Source organism: Mycteria americana, chromosome 16, assembly GCF_035582795.1.
Source record: "Mycteria americana isolate JAX WOST 10 ecotype Jacksonville Zoo and Gardens chromosome 16, USCA_MyAme_1.0, whole genome shotgun sequence".
In the NCBI taxonomy this organism is placed as follows: domain Eukaryota; kingdom Metazoa; phylum Chordata; class Aves; order Ciconiiformes; family Ciconiidae; genus Mycteria; species Mycteria americana.
The window spans coordinates 6,648,935-6,665,673 of NC_134380.1; the positions used below are offsets into that span (position 1 = coordinate 6,648,935).

The window sequence follows — 16,739 nt, forward strand, 5'->3', positions numbered from 1 at the left end:
ATTGTGTGCCCCTTCAGTATGTCTTACCTGATTATGTTCCTCCTCTCCACCCTCCGTGTCCTTGCTAAAACTCACATTGGACCCAGAGGGATGCTTGCTTCTGCTGTTTGGCTTTCGGTGGGCATGGGCATCAGGAGCCTTTGGAGGGTCACTAGACCAGTTCCTCTCTTGCTCATTGGTCATGTGGACTGTGTCTGCCAGGGGGCCAGAAAGCAAAGCATCTCTTTCATGGGGCTGCAACAGACCAACAAAATGAACAGTGGTCATTCAGTGGCTGAACATGAGCCACTGCTGATTCACATTCTGCTTTAGGACTCCTGTAGAAGAGGATCTCATCCTCACTGCTTCTTTATCTCCTAAGCAAAGAATTATGGCACAGGACTTCTCCACAAGCAAAGGGCCCCCTCTATAATACCACATTGTGCGTGTCAGTCAAACTATGATTAGAGCCAACATACTACATTATGGATTACATATCCCTCACCTCATCTTCCATCTCAGGATGGCAGAAGGACCGTGTAGAGAGCTCATCAGTCAGATCTTCATGGCTATCATGAGGTGGTTCCACCTTCCCACTGAAGAACAGTACAGTCTCTGGGCTGGGGTTTGGCCAGGAAAGAATCCCTTGCTTGTCTACACAGCAGAGCACCTAGAACATACCACAACACCCCCAAGAAAGCAAAATCTCAGTGAAAACATGTCTCAGTGTTCACACATAGTTGTAAATATCGCAAGTTGAATAAACACATGGGAGGATAGACAAGTCTCTCCTTCAGCAACCTTCTGTCTTAAGAAACTGCACCTAATAACCCTCCAAGAAATCTGAGAATTACTTGCTCTAGCAGGATTGATGGGTTGTTTAACACCAATTTTATCTCAGGATATTGCAAAACTAGGCATGAAGACCACGGGAAGAAAGCAACTACTGAATCTATTTCACCAGCTAGTACCTTATCAAGGACCCAAACCAGCTGGTTCTTGAACAGGAGTCAAGAGGGTTATGGGACCAGAACCAGAGCTGGAAAATACAGACATCCCTGTTAGATGCCACAGAGTATCTCTGACCATCGTTTTAGCCTGTAAATGTGCTGCTTGGACAAGACAAGACAGTTATAAACTCTTCTACAAAGATGGGTGCCTAAAGGGTTTCTAATTCCAGCAGTGAACTGATTGCTAACAGTCTATGCTCAGGGAAGGATGACACAACAATGCAAATGAAGCATCCATCTAGGGCTCCTCCTTCTGACAACCCAGCAATACTCACAGTGACAGATCCCAGACTATGGAGCAAGCTGGAAGTGAAGCTCAGAGTTGGAGATTTGCCTTTTAAAACACAGAGGAAGTGGCTCCAGATACAGCGTATCATTTCCTGCCAAGGGAAGCAGAGGACATCAACCAATTAAAGATTCATTCAGTGAAAGATGACAGGAGAGAAGGAAGAAAGGGAGTATGACATTACCTGCTTTCAGGTTCAACACAGTGATACACTGCAAGATAAACATCGGTCTCCATGGGAACCTGTTAACTGATATGGTGCTGATGTTCTCAAGGGAAAGGCATTTATTCTCCCTTCCAGAAGATGCTAAAAGACAGTCTGATTGTTGAATTGAGAATTCAGTGAAACTACCTTTGTCTATCCAAAAACACAGGAAGGAATTCTGAAGTGATTTCATTTGGGATGAATCAGTTGTTGCCTCTTCGTATTTTTTCCTAAAGTAACTCTCATCCCCTTGGATTATAGAGTTTGAGGCCTTAAGCTTACGATCACCATACTGCAAATTGGGTAAATGGAGTCACTGTGGTGAGGCGACTTGCCCAAGGTTACTTACTGAGGCAGTAACAATGTTGGAAATAAAGCCAAGGTGCTCTGACTACTCCATCATTAGAAATGAATTGTAATCAACATGGTAATAAACTGAAAGAAGGGGACATTTTGCAAAATTAAAATGTGAAGTTGGCACCCTTCATCTTCCACACGAAAATGTTTCAGAGGGAGTCTGGATGGCAGCAATCAATCCAAGCACCAGAGCTGTATGTTTTCCTCTGTGCACTCCTAAAGCCAGCAAAACCAGGTTTGCATTACAGTTATTTTACTGCTTTTTAGCTATTGTTCTGGAATGCTGTCACTGCAGAGCACTTCCCCCAAAGCTCCTTAGATCAGGTTCCTTAGATCCTAAGGGTTAGTACAGCCATAAGCTCAAATGCAAAACAATCATGAGCTATCACCAGGAAGAAAAAAAGCTCTTCTTTAAACCAGTTTCTCATAAGCAAAAATGTTACGTAAGTACAAAAGGAAAGAAGCAGATCTTTCCAATGACGAAGGTCAGCTCAAATGACTCCCATTTAACACCTGAAAAGCATCTCAGCTAAATGATGAACTGGAACAGGAAGACAACAAAATATTCAGCAAAGGAAGCGTGGGGGGGTGTGTGCATCCATGTGTACTCCTCTGTGTGGCTGGGAGCAAGGAGATATGAATTGATTCTTATAATATCTAGGGATTTTTAATCAGTCCTGGAGTCCATCTGCCTCCTTATGGAGAGGGGACTCTTAATGCTAGATTAGACAGAAAAGTGTCTTTCCTCCACGCACCTGTTTAATCTGGATGATGCAATTTATAGAGTGGCCAGATGCAGTTCCTCCCCCAGAAAAAGGTCTTCTGAATGTTTATTTGCCCCAGCTTTGGAAGCACTAGTAATGTGCTTAAGCTTGTTAAGGAGCCTATGAAACAGGATCAGACTTTTAGCCTGAACATCCCATGCTCCCCTCTTCACATTTGGTCTTGGTGCTGACCGCTATCCCCTCTGTTCTTTAGTTTTGGCTTGAAGGAGGTTTTTCTGGTACAATCGAAATACTTCCCTTCTTTCTGACACACACCACAAAAAGTTTATTTTACTCCTGGAACAGGAGGACTTGAAAGAGGTACTCTCTTCAGGACAGAAAAAGTTGATTTCAAACCATTTGCAATATTCAGAAAAGCACAACTGGACTCAGTATCAAAGTCACCTCAATCTCTGGTCAGCAGAGCAGCATTTACAGGGGAAGGTGTAGGAGAAAGACATGCAACCTGCATGCATAGCAAATTAAAGCAGCAAATGAGTGACACGGGACAACTGACACAAGTAAAAAGGGTCTAGGAACAAGCAGGAGATCAGAGAGGAAGGGAAAGGATATAATGAAGTTCTGCAGTGAAGATGGAAGAAAACAATTCATAATAATAGTACCTGAGAAGATACCATCTCTGTGTAGCTGCTGAGAGTGTCCTCTGAAAACTTAGCAAGCTGCAGCAAGAGAAGAGACCAGTTACTATAATTGTGCTCAGAAATGTGTCATGAGGAACATCCTTCCCTAAATACTGTGCCTTCAGAGAGAAGAAAGCAGGAGTTCTGCTCCGTGGGAATCGCTATACCAAGGCAGACCAATAATTCATCAAAGCAATTAAGTCTTTAATGGACTATGTCTTTATCTACTTGTGAAGCACAGTCAAAGTGCTTGGTGCTGTACATCACAGAAGAAGACACAGTCATTACCTAAATGTCTACAGAGAAAATAATAGCAATTAGACCCAGGGGAGGCTCTTTCTGCATGGTTATTTTTAGATAGAAAGAGCCAGGACTGACTGATCTGTTTTTAAGCTATATGGGTCAGTTAAAAGAAGGGAGCTAGAAGAGTGGTTGTAAAAGCAGGTGCCTGGAACACAATGGACACAGAGGAATGAGGTGGTATGAATGGGATGTTGATAGGAAATGAAAAGAAATTATACCAGGGCGCTACCATGGGGCTCTTGGAATTACATCGAGAAATTTACTAACTCAAAATTTGTGCATCCAGCACAAAGGAATTCCACAGTAGATGTAATTTTGAAAAACAGTTTAAATTTAAGTATATTCATGAGCATAAGTGAATATGGCAATTACATTTGTACATAAATAAAATGACACTCCAAATAATAATGCATATATCTGGCACTTTAAAAAGGATCAGTTTAACAAAGCTGAAAAAAGCCAAGACAAATTTGTCAGAAATAATTTAAACTGAGAACTATGAAGGATAATTAGGAACTGTTTAACAATATTTTATTAAAATTTTAAAAAGCAACGATCCCATAGTGAAAATTAAAAGTCCAGTTTTGAGTGGAAGTGAAAATAGAAGTAAAAATTAACATAAAAATAAGAAAAAGTATACCAGTAGGTAATTGTCATGGTTTAACCAGTCCACTGCTTGTTGAAGACAGTGAAATTGCAAATGATATTGCAGGCAAGGCAGACATGTTAAATAAATATGGCTATTCCTTATTCAGTGATATAATCATACCATATGATAACTATGAAATATTTTCTATTCTAACAATAGCTACTGAAAGTAAATATGTTTAAATTAGCAGGTCTGGACAACTTTCTGACTGTTGCTGCTGATTTGCACAAGGCTTGAAGCATGGATTAAGTCCCAGTGCAATGGAAGAAAGCTAATGTGGTGCCAATGCCTAAAAAGGGTAAGTAGAACAAACCAAGTTACCACAAGGACCCCAGACAGACTTTGATTTCAGACAGAATAACAGAGCAGCTAATATGAGACTCAATTAAAAGAAAAGAAGTGGAATAATACAACCAGCGCCAAACACCACAAGTATATGAGTAATAAATCTCATCAAACTATTGTGATACCTTTTTTGACAAAATTACAAATTTGACTGATAAAAGTAATGCTTTTGACATAGACCACTTCATACTTGACTTGATACAAAATGCTTTACTGGTTTTCTAACAAAAACTAGAGTAATACTGGAGAAATAGGGCCCATATTAAATATATTAGAAATAGACTAGCTCCAAATGGAACAGAAACTGAGGAATTACTTGCAATAGGATGTGTTACTAGCTCAAGCAGGGACAAATTCCGGGTATTTTGTTAATAGCCTGAAAGAAAACTAGAACAACATTACTGATAGAGTCTGTAAACTATAAAAAGCTCGGGACAGGGTCCAATAATGAAGAGAACAGACCACTGTTACAGAACAATACGGATTGCTTGGTAAATAAGCAAAAACATGCACACCAACAGACACGAAAGTCAGATTGCATACCTAGGAGCAAAAATGAAGGTTGGACTTACAGCTTACAAAGCAGTAACTCTGTAGATTATCAGCTGAACAAAGCCTGGCCATTTAAACCAGTGGCTAAAAGATCCAATATGATCCTTTGTTACACTAACAAGGGAACATAGAATAGAAAGTCCAAATTATTCTGAAATTTAGCACAAGCACAACTGTTACTGGAATATTTTGTGGGTTTTGGAGATTCATAATTCTACAGTGATCCTGAAGCACTGGAGAAAGCTAAGAGGAAAGCCAAGAGAAAGATTAGAGGGTCGGAAAATATGCTTATAGTGACTCAAGGTGCTTAAACTGTTTACTTAACCAAAGAGACAGTACAAGGGAATGTGAGTAGCTACAACAGACCAGAAATTTGACTGACGTGCTCTTAAATCTAGGAGACAAAAGATGTAAATGTTCCAAGGGCTGGAAATCAGATACTACAAAAATTCCCAATAATACAGAATGCCCATTTTTAGCAGTGAAGGTAAATAATTACTGAAACAACCTATCAAAGGCAGTACAAATGTTTTCAAACCAACATCAAATTCCTTTCTAAAAGGAATGCTGCTGTAGTCCAACTGTAGTAATGCAACTTGCGGCAGGGGCTCATTTGGGGGGGCACTGGTTTGTGTCCTGCAGGATGTCTGACCAACCAGTCACAAGGGTCACCTATGGCCTTGAAAAACTGGGAATCAAACAGCTTGAACACAATGGGAGGTGGCAGCAGGTGGAGAAGAGCATCACACAGGCCAAGTGATTGGAGAGGAAGAGGGTCTTACCTGCTACATTTTGAACAGAGTAGAGGGAAGGAAGGAGTGAAATAGAGAGGCCAAGAGGAGACTGCCCTAGACAAGGGGGAGAATGACCAAGGCACATCACAACGGTTGTTCTGCAGTAGCAAGGATGGAGGATCATGTATGAGATGTCAGAGAAAGAGCTGGCTGGACAGAGTGAGTTGCCTGGACAAGAAAAAGGAGAAGACAGGAAAGAACACAAGGAAGGTCCAAGTATGAGTGACAGGGCAAATGGGTATGTTGAGAATGATGAAGCAGGGAAGGAAGCCAAGGAGCTCTGGCTTTTCCCAGCCAAATACCAAGGTGTGAAGGGAAAGAGGAAGGTTCCAAAGACAGAAACCAAGTGATGCCGAGAATGGGTGGAAAAGGTAAAGTGGAGAAAACACTGAAAAGAGATGGTAAAGGTGCAAATGCCACTGAAGGAGGTGACATGTGTCCTCCCTCCCAGGACACAGGCAGCTTAGTCATGTACAACCTATAGGGAAAAGAACAGAAAACATAGACCCAGGGCCACAGAGGCCAAGGAAGGACAAGAAGGAGAGAGAAACTCTATCCAAGTACAGGCATAACAGAAGTCAGCACCGAAGTCAAACATAGCACAGTGAATCTCACCAACACTGCCACCAGGAGAGAACAAGAGACACCCATCAACGCCACCAGGAGAGAACAAGAGACACCCATCAACGCATCCAGTTCAGGATCACACACCCATCAGACTACCAAACTCCACTCCCCAAACCAGCACAACCATCAGAAATTCCTCTTACTCCCTGATCCACTGCAAAGGCCACGTCTGCAAGCGAAGCCCCAGAGTCACAGGAAAGGGCTGTTCAGCCCACACGTTAAAACAGGGGATTGCAGAGGATCTCATGTATCCCATTCCTTCTCAGTGGCTAAATGTTCCCTAGTTATAGCCACCACAGGGCATTTATCTCCATGTTAACCCCTCTGACAGATTATATTTAGCTGATAGAAAGCATATGCCCTGAAGAGATTTATGGAATCACTGGAGCTTCCTATCACCTTGGGATATCTGTAGACAGGTTGAAAAAATTAAAACATCTGTTCAAGAAGAAGTCACACTGCGCTCCAGGGAGAGGGCATAGCTGGGACAACCTAAGATCCAACAAGCTTTTACAATTACGTGGACACATCTGCTGAATTCACTGTGCTCACTTCACATAGCCCTTCTCATCTCCTGCCCTTTTCTCTGCAATGGTTTGATGTGGAGAGATACCTACCAGTGAGGTGGATGAGGCCTTGCTCATCTGGGCCAAGACTCTGGCTTCTCCAAAGGCTGTAGCAAGAATCCACAGGACAGGAAAGAGCAATGGAAGGATGGGTAGGACACCATTCACCTAAAAAAAATGGTAATCACCAGCAAGCACAGAGACAACAAGAAGTCAGATCTCTCACATGACATGGATAAAAAGCAATGGCAGGAAGGAAGGAGACTGCTTGCACCGGAAGCAGTGCAACACAGGGAGAAGCACAGGAGGGGAGACACACACACCCCCTTAGGGGTTTGTAATGAAGGAGGCCATGAATAAACCACACCAACTTGCAGCTGGTTTTCCTGCTGAATTTGGCATAAACTCTTACAAGTTTAAAGGCAAAGGATACCATATATATTATACACACACACACATATATACATACATGGCAAGTGAGAGAAAGCAAACAACGTAAAAGGCAGTCTAGGAGGAATGGCCAGGGTAGAGCTGTTGTCCTGCTCCAGTGAGAGCTCCTGGATCCAGCATGCACAAGGGCGTGCATAGGATGCTGTCATAGGATGAAGCAAGTCGCTGAGGGAGGGAATCAGTCTCAGTGGTGCTCTGGGGAGGAGGTGTAGTAGAATTCACAGCTCTCCTTTACCTGTAGCTGAAGAAGAGTGTACTGCCAAGAAGCAATTCCAGGAGCTTTGAAAATGAAGCGCACAGCATTGGTGATCAGGAAGCCAGCCTGCAATTCAAACAGAGATGACAGCTAACTACTAGTACTTGTAGGGAAGGAGTTTTCACTGCCTTGTAACATTCTCAGCCCTGGGAAAGTCTGGAAGATACACTTGGTCTGCTGCTGCAGTTCCTCCCTCCACTCTTACAGCTAGATGGCTCAGCATCTTTGCTTCTCTGAACTACCCAAGATACACACAGAGTCAGCTGCATGAGTTAGGGCCTGGCCACAATTTCCTGTTGAGATGGCTGCAAATTCTTCACCTTTATTGACAAAACATGGCTACATTCAACAACAAAGGCTTGAAATGAGACCTACCAGTACAATAGGGACAGCATATTTCAGCATCACTGACTGTACAGTGAATCTCTCGTTATCCAGGGCTGTCACTGGACGTGACAAAGCCATTTCCAGACACCACCTAAAAAATGGAAAACAGCTTGAGATTTCAGCAACCAAGACCCTAACCCTGCACTTTCCTCAGATATAAACCTCCTAGTAGACCTGATTAGAACACTGTGTTCACCTTATGCTACGAGGGGCAACCTTCAAAAGAGAAGCCAAGTTCTACAATAACAGCGTTGCCCTTGCCATGCTAAATTTGCAGTGCTCTTGAGCAAACTCCCCAGGTCTCCTCACCCACTTAACAGGAAGGCTCCATCGCCCCAATGTGTACATTCAGGTATCTGTATCTCCAGTTGTCCAAAGGGTGTCATATTGCTAGTTACACCAAATGCATGAAATCTGTGACCTCCCTGCATTGTTCAAATTTAGTTGGTAAGTAATGAGCTGAACAGTAATACTTAGCATACACGTGGTTTTATATATTAGCCTAACCTACCAGTTAAGGAGGACAATTGAAGACAGACAGTAAGAGACTTATAGCATTCCCAGGTAATAGAGAAGACACAGCACAGAGTATTTGAAAATTCCTGTCCTGGACTGGTAAGTCTCATTCTTTGCCGACACAAGGCAGCAACAAGGACATAGACAAGCTGTGCAGGCATTGTGCACTGTATTTAACCCACCTGACATTATCAATTATTGGGGTCTTCAAAACACGGAAGAGACGATACAGCTGAGGGTTCTGAGGTCCCTTCTTCACTTCTCCCCTTGGGGAGGGTGGAGGTGAGAAAGGTGGAAACAGATCTCCTGGCTCCAGAACTATGTGCTCATCATCCTAGAAAAAAGTCAGAGAGCCCAAAGGCTGCACAGTCGAGGCCTCGGTGGAATCCTGCTGCGAGGGACTGGAGGTTTAGTCCAGCAGGATCCCTCCCACTGCAAGTGACACAATACATGTTTGTCACAGTTCCCTCTCTCAGCTCTTCAAAAATTCATTAGCTAAACTAGCTTAAATGAAATGCTTGTGTTCAAGCACATCAGATTATTTCATTGGCATTTGGAGTGAAAGTTACGATAAAACCCAGCAAAGGTAAATTTCAAGCTTTAAAGTTTTTCCAATCTTCTTCAAGCAGCATAATCTTTGCATAGATCTTGTAATTGATTTGTTAATTTACTTCTAACCCAGGTATTTTATATTACCTTCTTTTATAATAAATCAGTAGTAAGGAGAAGGTCAAAGCAGACAAACTTTATTTCTCCACATAAAAAACAGTAGAGTTTTGTATGTCATATCATCCTACTGCATAGATTCACTCTACTTGTATTTGCAGCACATTACAATTCCCCCTTGACCTCGAAGAGATGGAAATACGGTGCTTTGGTATCACATTGGTGTCTCCTGTCCATTGGGTTTGGGAGTTCATAGAGAAGATGCAGTCTGTCTGATGAAGGACCGTCCTTGACTGAACTGGAATTTCAAACTATTTTCAAGATCAGAAGAAATCAAACACTCTAATAATCTGTACACTGGGAATTAAGAGTATTAGCAAGAAAATCCTGGGAAATATATTGTTACAGGCCAGGGAAATAAGACAGGCAAGTTACCTTAATCCCTCTCAGAGAGGCAAATGACTCCTGGCCTGGCCTCAAAGCAATGACATCTCCTTCCACTAACAGGCTCACAGGCAGGTTGACAAGATGACCATCCCTGTAGGCCCAATGAAGGGACCAGGATGGGGCATAAGGCATGTGAAGGTCAGGGTACATGGAGTCTGGCCACTTCACCTCTTTGCCAAGTGTATCTGAAAGCACAAAGTGTGAAAGAATTAAGTGATAACAATTCTGGAGGGGCCAATCATACATTGATTTACATCCTGTAGTGGCTATAGGTCCTCCAGTACTAAGCTCAGTCCATTCCCATGATCTTTTATCATCTCTCTCTTTCTCCTTGATGGCTTTTCCCCTCTCTCTCCACCCTGTATTAACAACTAAACATAGTCATTTTATAACCTTAAATACATACTTGTACCATGGAAAAACTAAAGGCTGTCCTTAAAACTGCCACACTGAAATGAACTGCCTCCTCAGGTTCAAAAGCCCCCATTGAGATGATGCTCACGCACAGCAATTTATTTCCTTCTGTTCTATGTTGTGGTACAACCCCACGTATTCTTCTCTCATCATCTGCTGCAAGGCAGATATTTTTGTAAGATACTGAGGATTCGAATTACTCCAAAGCACAGACATAACAGACGCCTACCTGATAACACACAGATTGGAAGCACATGGCCACATGACAGCTCAAAATAACTATCCTACAGGACAGGCATGAGTAGGAGACAATTCTCACAGCCTGTTTCTGTGTAACATAGGGGAAGGCTAGTAAGCTCAATTAGTAACGTATGTGATCAGGTTTGGAGAAAAATCCAATGGAAGGAAAACACAAATGCAAATGAGAGACAGATGAATGAGACCTCACCATTTATCTTATAAATGATTGTCTGAAGTCTCCTCTCCACCTCTCTGCACTTCAGCCTCTCTTGACGCCCGATCATGAAGAGATCCAAGAGGAGAAGGAGGAAGAGTGCCAGTGCATTAACTATCTCAGCACCTTGGCTTTACATAGCAAAACAGAAGAAAGCAGAAAGCAGATGAGGTTTGAGTAAATGAGCAGAACACACTGCCAGCCACCCACAGAGATAAATGCACACCTGCTCGGTTGTTTATTCCTACATCCCACAGACTTATGGCTAAAAAAGAAAAGCAGGGGAGCTACGATCACACTTCTTTAGAATAATGCCACCAGAGAAGTCTGAAAGGATCCGTCTCAATTAAAAAATACCCTTACAAATATGGTTAAGGCATGCTATGGCGCATGCGACAGCGCAGTAACTTCTCCTATGAGCCACTAACTTCCCCAGTTTCAAAATCCTTCCTAACTATGATAATGCCTTAGGATTTTTCAAGATCTAGGAATGCTGTAGAAAAAAAATCTCAGTCTCGCCATAGGACACTCTATGAGTCTATAAGCAGTAGAATTAAGTTGGCTTAAGTTTCGTGAAAGGGACTGATAGGGACAGAACTACCAGTATGAGTATGCTAATGTCTAGATGTCTAGACAGAATGAGGGACAACACTGTTATGTCAGCCACACACAGTGTTGAGACGATATAAAACTACCACCTTCCTTCCGTTAACCAGCATAGGATGTTTTGCTTACCTCCCCTGTGGCTGGCTCCCATAGCAGCACAGCAGCAACAGCACTGCCAGAAGCATCAAAGATGCACCAGGCCAGTGGAAACAGGAGCAACGGTTACCATGGTACAGAAAACTGCTCCTCCACACCTCCTACAAAAGGAGAGCAGCAGACAGTCAGCATTCATGAAATACAGAGCCATTTGAAAACGCAGAGTGAGAAAGGGTGAAAGCAGCAATTGACACTCCAGGTGAATACAACTTTGTAAAACCCCTGAAAATGATACAGAGCATCCCAGATCAGTTATGCGAATGCTACAGCACTAACGGTTGCTCAGCTGGCGAGTCTGGGTGAACACTCTCTGCTTTACTCTTGCTTGAAAGAATGAAAAGGCTTCTGTGGCAGGCTGCCCCATTGTCACTAACCCAGAGAGGAACACTTTTAAGTACTGTGCATAAACACTAGCACTTTGTACTCAACACACATGCTAGACAAACATGGTGGACAAGGGGAGACTGTTGAGCTTCACAGCTCTTTCTCTCCACCTGATATGGACCCCCCAGGCACACCACCATTAGTGGCTCTTGAAGACCTTAGATACTTCCAAGGTGAAGCTAAGCTCCTGTAGAGCTCCAGCATCCAGGAAAGAAGTGCTGAGTGAAACATACCCTTAGGTAACTCCTTGCTTTGGTCCCAAGGACTTTAGCAGTTCTACACCCAGACACTCTGCAGCAGCAGCCTGGGAGGGAATGCAGGCAACTTTTGTTTAATCTTCAGCTTTAATTTGAGAAGTGGAGACTGAGTGCCCAACCTTGTGCTGTTTGGTGCCTCACCTTCCATGAAGTCACTTTTTTCCGTTCCTTCTGATGCCCCTCCAGCAGCGCTGACAACTGGTCTCTCAGGATCGTGAGGGCTTTCTTTGTGGTAAGGCCCAAACTTGAGGTCATCTCATCCTGAGGTGCCAGAAAAACAAACTGTTTAGTGTTTTCCTATTTTCTTTTTAGGCTTTTTCCTGGTGGCTGACTGAGCACCCTACCGTGAATGCCCTGCACTCATCATCACCAGTCTGATTTTCCATTTTCCTAAAATCATCTTCCCTCCTGTGACTGCTTTAGACTGCTGGCTAGAATTAGAGCACCTAGATAATATCAGGTAAACAAACCGGTCCTGACTGTGCCGGATAAATACTTTATCAAAGCACAATACCAAGTCATTTCTGCGAAACAAGATTCTAATCAGCAGAGGCTGCGGACAATACAAAAAGAGGCTGCTCAGCTCTGAGGTTATGCTGGCTTGAACTGGTATCAGCTTGTAGAGACAACAGAACACAGTTTTGGTGGAATTTTAATGATACAGGATGGATTTTTCTAACAGTAATAACAACTAAGTAGTAGAATATCTGCAATTCTAATAATATCTAATATCTGTTCGTTACTAATTTTTGGTTACAAATCCTGCCTATGTGGCTACTTTGACACAGAAATCCCCAGTTTTAAGTGCTAGGCAATGCATCGGTTCAGGCAGAAACATGACTCCAGCATCAACTCCTCCTTTTACAAAACAAAGCACTGCAGATTTAAGTGCTGAATTGTGTGAACATACAGCGCTATGGCAGCACACAGAGTCCAGACCACTGCTCCCCCACTCTTCAGCAAAGAGGCAGCAGCCTGAAAGGACACAAACCAAAAGCATGCCATCTGATTCTGATAACAAGAAAGTGGAGTAAACGCTTGTATTTCTGGGGCAAGAACACAAGCACTTACCTTCCTTTCAAATCACAGAGACTGCTAGGAGGTACTGTGGGTACCAGATCACTGAAAGTGAATCAACAAGGAAAAGCAGGCAGGTGGCCATGAGAGGGCTACAGCAGATATCATGGTACTGGTCAATAAAAGTTCTCATTTGCATTTCATGTTTTAATACAAACACCCTGAGGGTGTATGGCGCATAGGATATCCTGCACATTAGAAATACTCAGGTGTATCATACTGTTTACAGAGTACAGAACTCCTGAACACAAAGCAGGCAGGAAGCTTCCCCCTCCAGTCCCCACCAGTGTGACACACAGCCCAGTAAATACAGCTCAGGCAGGAGCCGCAGCTCTTCCTGCTATTGCAGTCACAAGTTCTTCCCAGCCCTGCCAAATCCACCGTGGTCTCAAACTGCAGCAGCTCTGCTCTTCAGGAGCTGCATGCACGCACCCAGTTCTGCAAGTGCAGCTCAGCTATGATCTGCACTTTTCTTCCTGTTCCTTAACTGAGTGGTTTCGTGATGAACATTTACCAGAAACTAATCTCGGACTTCAGACTCATTTGCACTGATGGTCCAATCCAAAACTGTAATGTAAGCATCAAGGAATAGCAGATAGACACTCTTAAACTACCATCTACCACACACGCACACTCCCCACCTATCAGGGACAATTTGAAACAGCAGATTCTGGCCAGGCAGAGTCTAGCAATGCTGCTTTAGCTGCACTTTTACAGAACTAAAAATAATCCTGCTGTAGTTTTCATTCTGTGTCAGTTTTAGGAATAGAGGAAGCAGTTCTGTGTTGTTCTTGGAAGCAGCCCAGGTAACATCAGCACAGGACTAAACATAGGAGTCTCTCAAAGACTCCCAGAGGAGAAGATGGGAGGCAGCGTAGCTGGCAACAGACATGCTACTGCACCACAGAAGTGCCTGCGAGCAACATGGAGCAAGTGACACAATAAGGTTTCTCTTTCCGTTGACTCCTGGCTGTTTGGGGCATAGCAAACACCCACTAAAACACTAATCCTCTCCAACACAGGGAAAGCAGACAGGTAAATAAAAGACACAGAATGGAAGGCAGCAATAATAAGAGGGACTCCGAAAAGCAAAGTCTGCTTAGACACCGAGCTGGTTCCAATGGATACCTCAAGAACTACAGAAGAAATGAGAGGAAAGCTGCAGTTAATGCCAACATCTGCCGACACGCACTGTCTGGAAAGAGGAACTGCCACATCACAGCAGGCAGCGAGCAGAAAAAGGCAGCAAATCCAGAGGTAATCAAAAAGGTTCCTGAAATACTTGCACACCTGCTCCAGTCTTTACACAGGAGTTACTGTTTTGCTGTAGTATCAGTCGAGGTAAGGGCAGCCACAAAGGAAGGTGGCTGTAGCAGGTGAGAAAGAACAAGTGCAGAGTGTGGCAGGGCTGGGGAGGAAGACCAGCAGGAAGGGCAGGGATTGTTAAACACCCATCCTGACACTTAAAACATGGAGTATTTGACAAAGCAGGCAGAGCCAGCCTGGTAAACAAACACTGTAATAATGTGAGTGAGAGGCTGCCTGCAGTGACTCAGATAACCTACTGCCAGTGAGCATCAAGGGAAAGCGCTCGGAACTGAGGAATGAAAGGGACAGGCGAGAAGAGCCACCCTGAGCTCCTGGCAAGGGGCAGCTGTAAGTTTTCATAACAAGAGCTGCCCTGCTAAGTCATCAACTGCTAATGAGGCATTTTTCAAATGCCCCAAAGTAAACCTTTCTATACAGCAAACCTAGGCGCTCCTAAGCTGTCCCAGAGGGATCTTTCCAGCCTTTCATCAGCTGCAAGTGCTCTTCCTGCCACAAAACAAGAGGTGAGCACCCCAGGGTGAAGATGCCATTCACCAGAGGTGTCAGTTCATTAATGTAAACCTCAACATTCACATCTTTGGTCGGAAAGTTGCATTCAAAGAGTAATCCACCAATTTTCAGGTCAAAACAAAAACAGCAAGACACCTTCCCACACAGCTGCCTTAGCATAGGGCTTCCTCTGAAGAACAACAAAAAAAAACAAAAACAAAAAAAAATAAAGACAGTAAATTCCAGGTTATGGTGAAAGCAAACCCCTGATGGCTATCAGGAGGCATTTTAAAAGGCTATACTTTCCTTTTGCCCATGCATAAAGGGAAAATGTCCTGAGGAGAAAATGAGCAGTTGCTTCCTCCTTTGCCCCGAGAGGCTGGAGAGCACACGAGCCTCTAAGTGCACTTACAGCTCCTCCGGAGCTGACCCCTGCCCTGGCTATCACAGCCTTAGTCCAAGAGGCATGACTGAAGCCAGGTAAACACAGGATGTTTGCAACCTTCTGCCTTCCAGAAGATAATGCATCTCTCTTAGAGTTGTAATCTGCAGGATGGCTGTTAAGGAAAAAGCACGCAGTGCCGGAGATTTTTTTGTACATGTGATTTCAATTTCTAGATGGAATGAATGCGCTGAGGTGTGGACTGGACAGGAAGATGAAAAGATGCATGAATGGGCTTCTCTTTCCTCCACTTTCAGTAAATATCCTAAATGTTAAATTACTGCTTAGCTTGCCTGCAAACATCAGGGAAAGGGAACTTGAGCTAGATCTAGCAAATGCCCAGGTTTAGGAGCTGGTTTGGCTCTTCAGGAAGGAGGCAAGAAGCAACTCAGAGCCAGGAGACAGGGAGCCACAGAATCAGTAGACTTTTCTTTGCCTTCTCTTCTCAGCTGGCCCTCCATAGTTTGACAGGGGGAAATTAGTTGGCAAATACCCAATGATCCAGGAGCTTGTTTAAATCTGTAGCTTTGTCTGGCTCACAGCAAAAAGGTTTCCTTTACCTTCCTCATGGATTGCAGGAGCATTTTCAGATTGATAGGTAGGAAAAGAGTGGTTATCTTCTGATTTTTCCTCCCACAATGCGAAGTTGTTCCTGGGCACCACCACCTAGTCATGTCTGCTTCCCGAAGCCCACCTTCATCCTCACACAAAATCACCACTGGTTCCTGATCTGTCCTCCTAAAATTCCCATCCTGTTCTTTTACACATAGAACCAGTCAAGAATATCTTAAAAGTTTATCAGCTATTCTCACACTCTCTGCTATCCGATGAAAGATAGAGGGCTTGCTCCTTCCTTCAAGAAGAGCAAACAAGTAGAGGTCAGAATATATACATGTAAGAAATGGACACAAAATATTAGTATAATTAATCTCTCTTATATTTTCATACAGCCATTACACATCCATAGTAGCATATTTATTTGTTGTACCAGTACATGTTGATATAATATGTGGTGATGTATCACGTGCTAAACATTTTTTTAAATTATACTGGAGCACGAATATATTCTTTGCTTTACAGAATTCACCCTTCCAACTGCTTCTGTAGACACTTAAGTTGATTCAACTGAGCAAAGTGGGTTGAATCATCCTCTGTCCTCTGTGGATTCAGTCTCTTGCAGAATAAGGTCTTCTCACCAAGACTGCTGTACTGCCTTACAAAGATTGTTTAAACAAATAAGGGAATAGAAAACAGAAGATTTGCTAAACCTTCAATTTTCATAGACTGCAGTTCCACCCCTTTGATTCACAGTGGTATGGAAAACCCCTATG

At 43.3% G+C, this 16,739-nt stretch overlaps 1 protein-coding gene across 3 annotated transcripts in view; it reads right to left on the reverse strand.

Moving 5' to 3' along the window:
• Positions 1–16,739, reverse strand: part of TMEM94 (transmembrane protein 94) — a 51,994-nt gene that overhangs the window by 18,910 nt on the left and 16,345 nt on the right. For 2 of the 3 annotated variants that reach the window (XM_075518859.1, XM_075518858.1), the window contains exons 3-14: positions 12,213–12,332; positions 11,404–11,531; positions 10,663–10,799; positions 9,789–9,985; positions 8,870–9,021; positions 8,160–8,262; positions 7,764–7,850; positions 7,130–7,246; positions 3,225–3,281; positions 1,265–1,369; positions 485–649; positions 28–234 (exon numbers count right to left, since the gene is read on the reverse strand). In XM_075518859.1, the coding sequence (XP_075374974.1) occupies positions 28–234; positions 485–649; positions 1,265–1,369; positions 3,225–3,281; positions 7,130–7,246; positions 7,764–7,850; positions 8,160–8,262; positions 8,870–9,021; positions 9,789–9,985; positions 10,663–10,799; positions 11,404–11,531; positions 12,213–12,332 (1,575 nt within the window). The remainder of the gene's footprint in view (positions 1–27; positions 235–484; positions 650–1,264; positions 1,370–3,224; positions 3,282–7,129; positions 7,247–7,763; positions 7,851–8,159; positions 8,263–8,869; positions 9,022–9,788; positions 9,986–10,662; positions 10,800–11,403; positions 11,532–12,212; positions 12,333–16,739) is intronic. The other variant, XM_075518860.1, reaches the window with a different exon arrangement.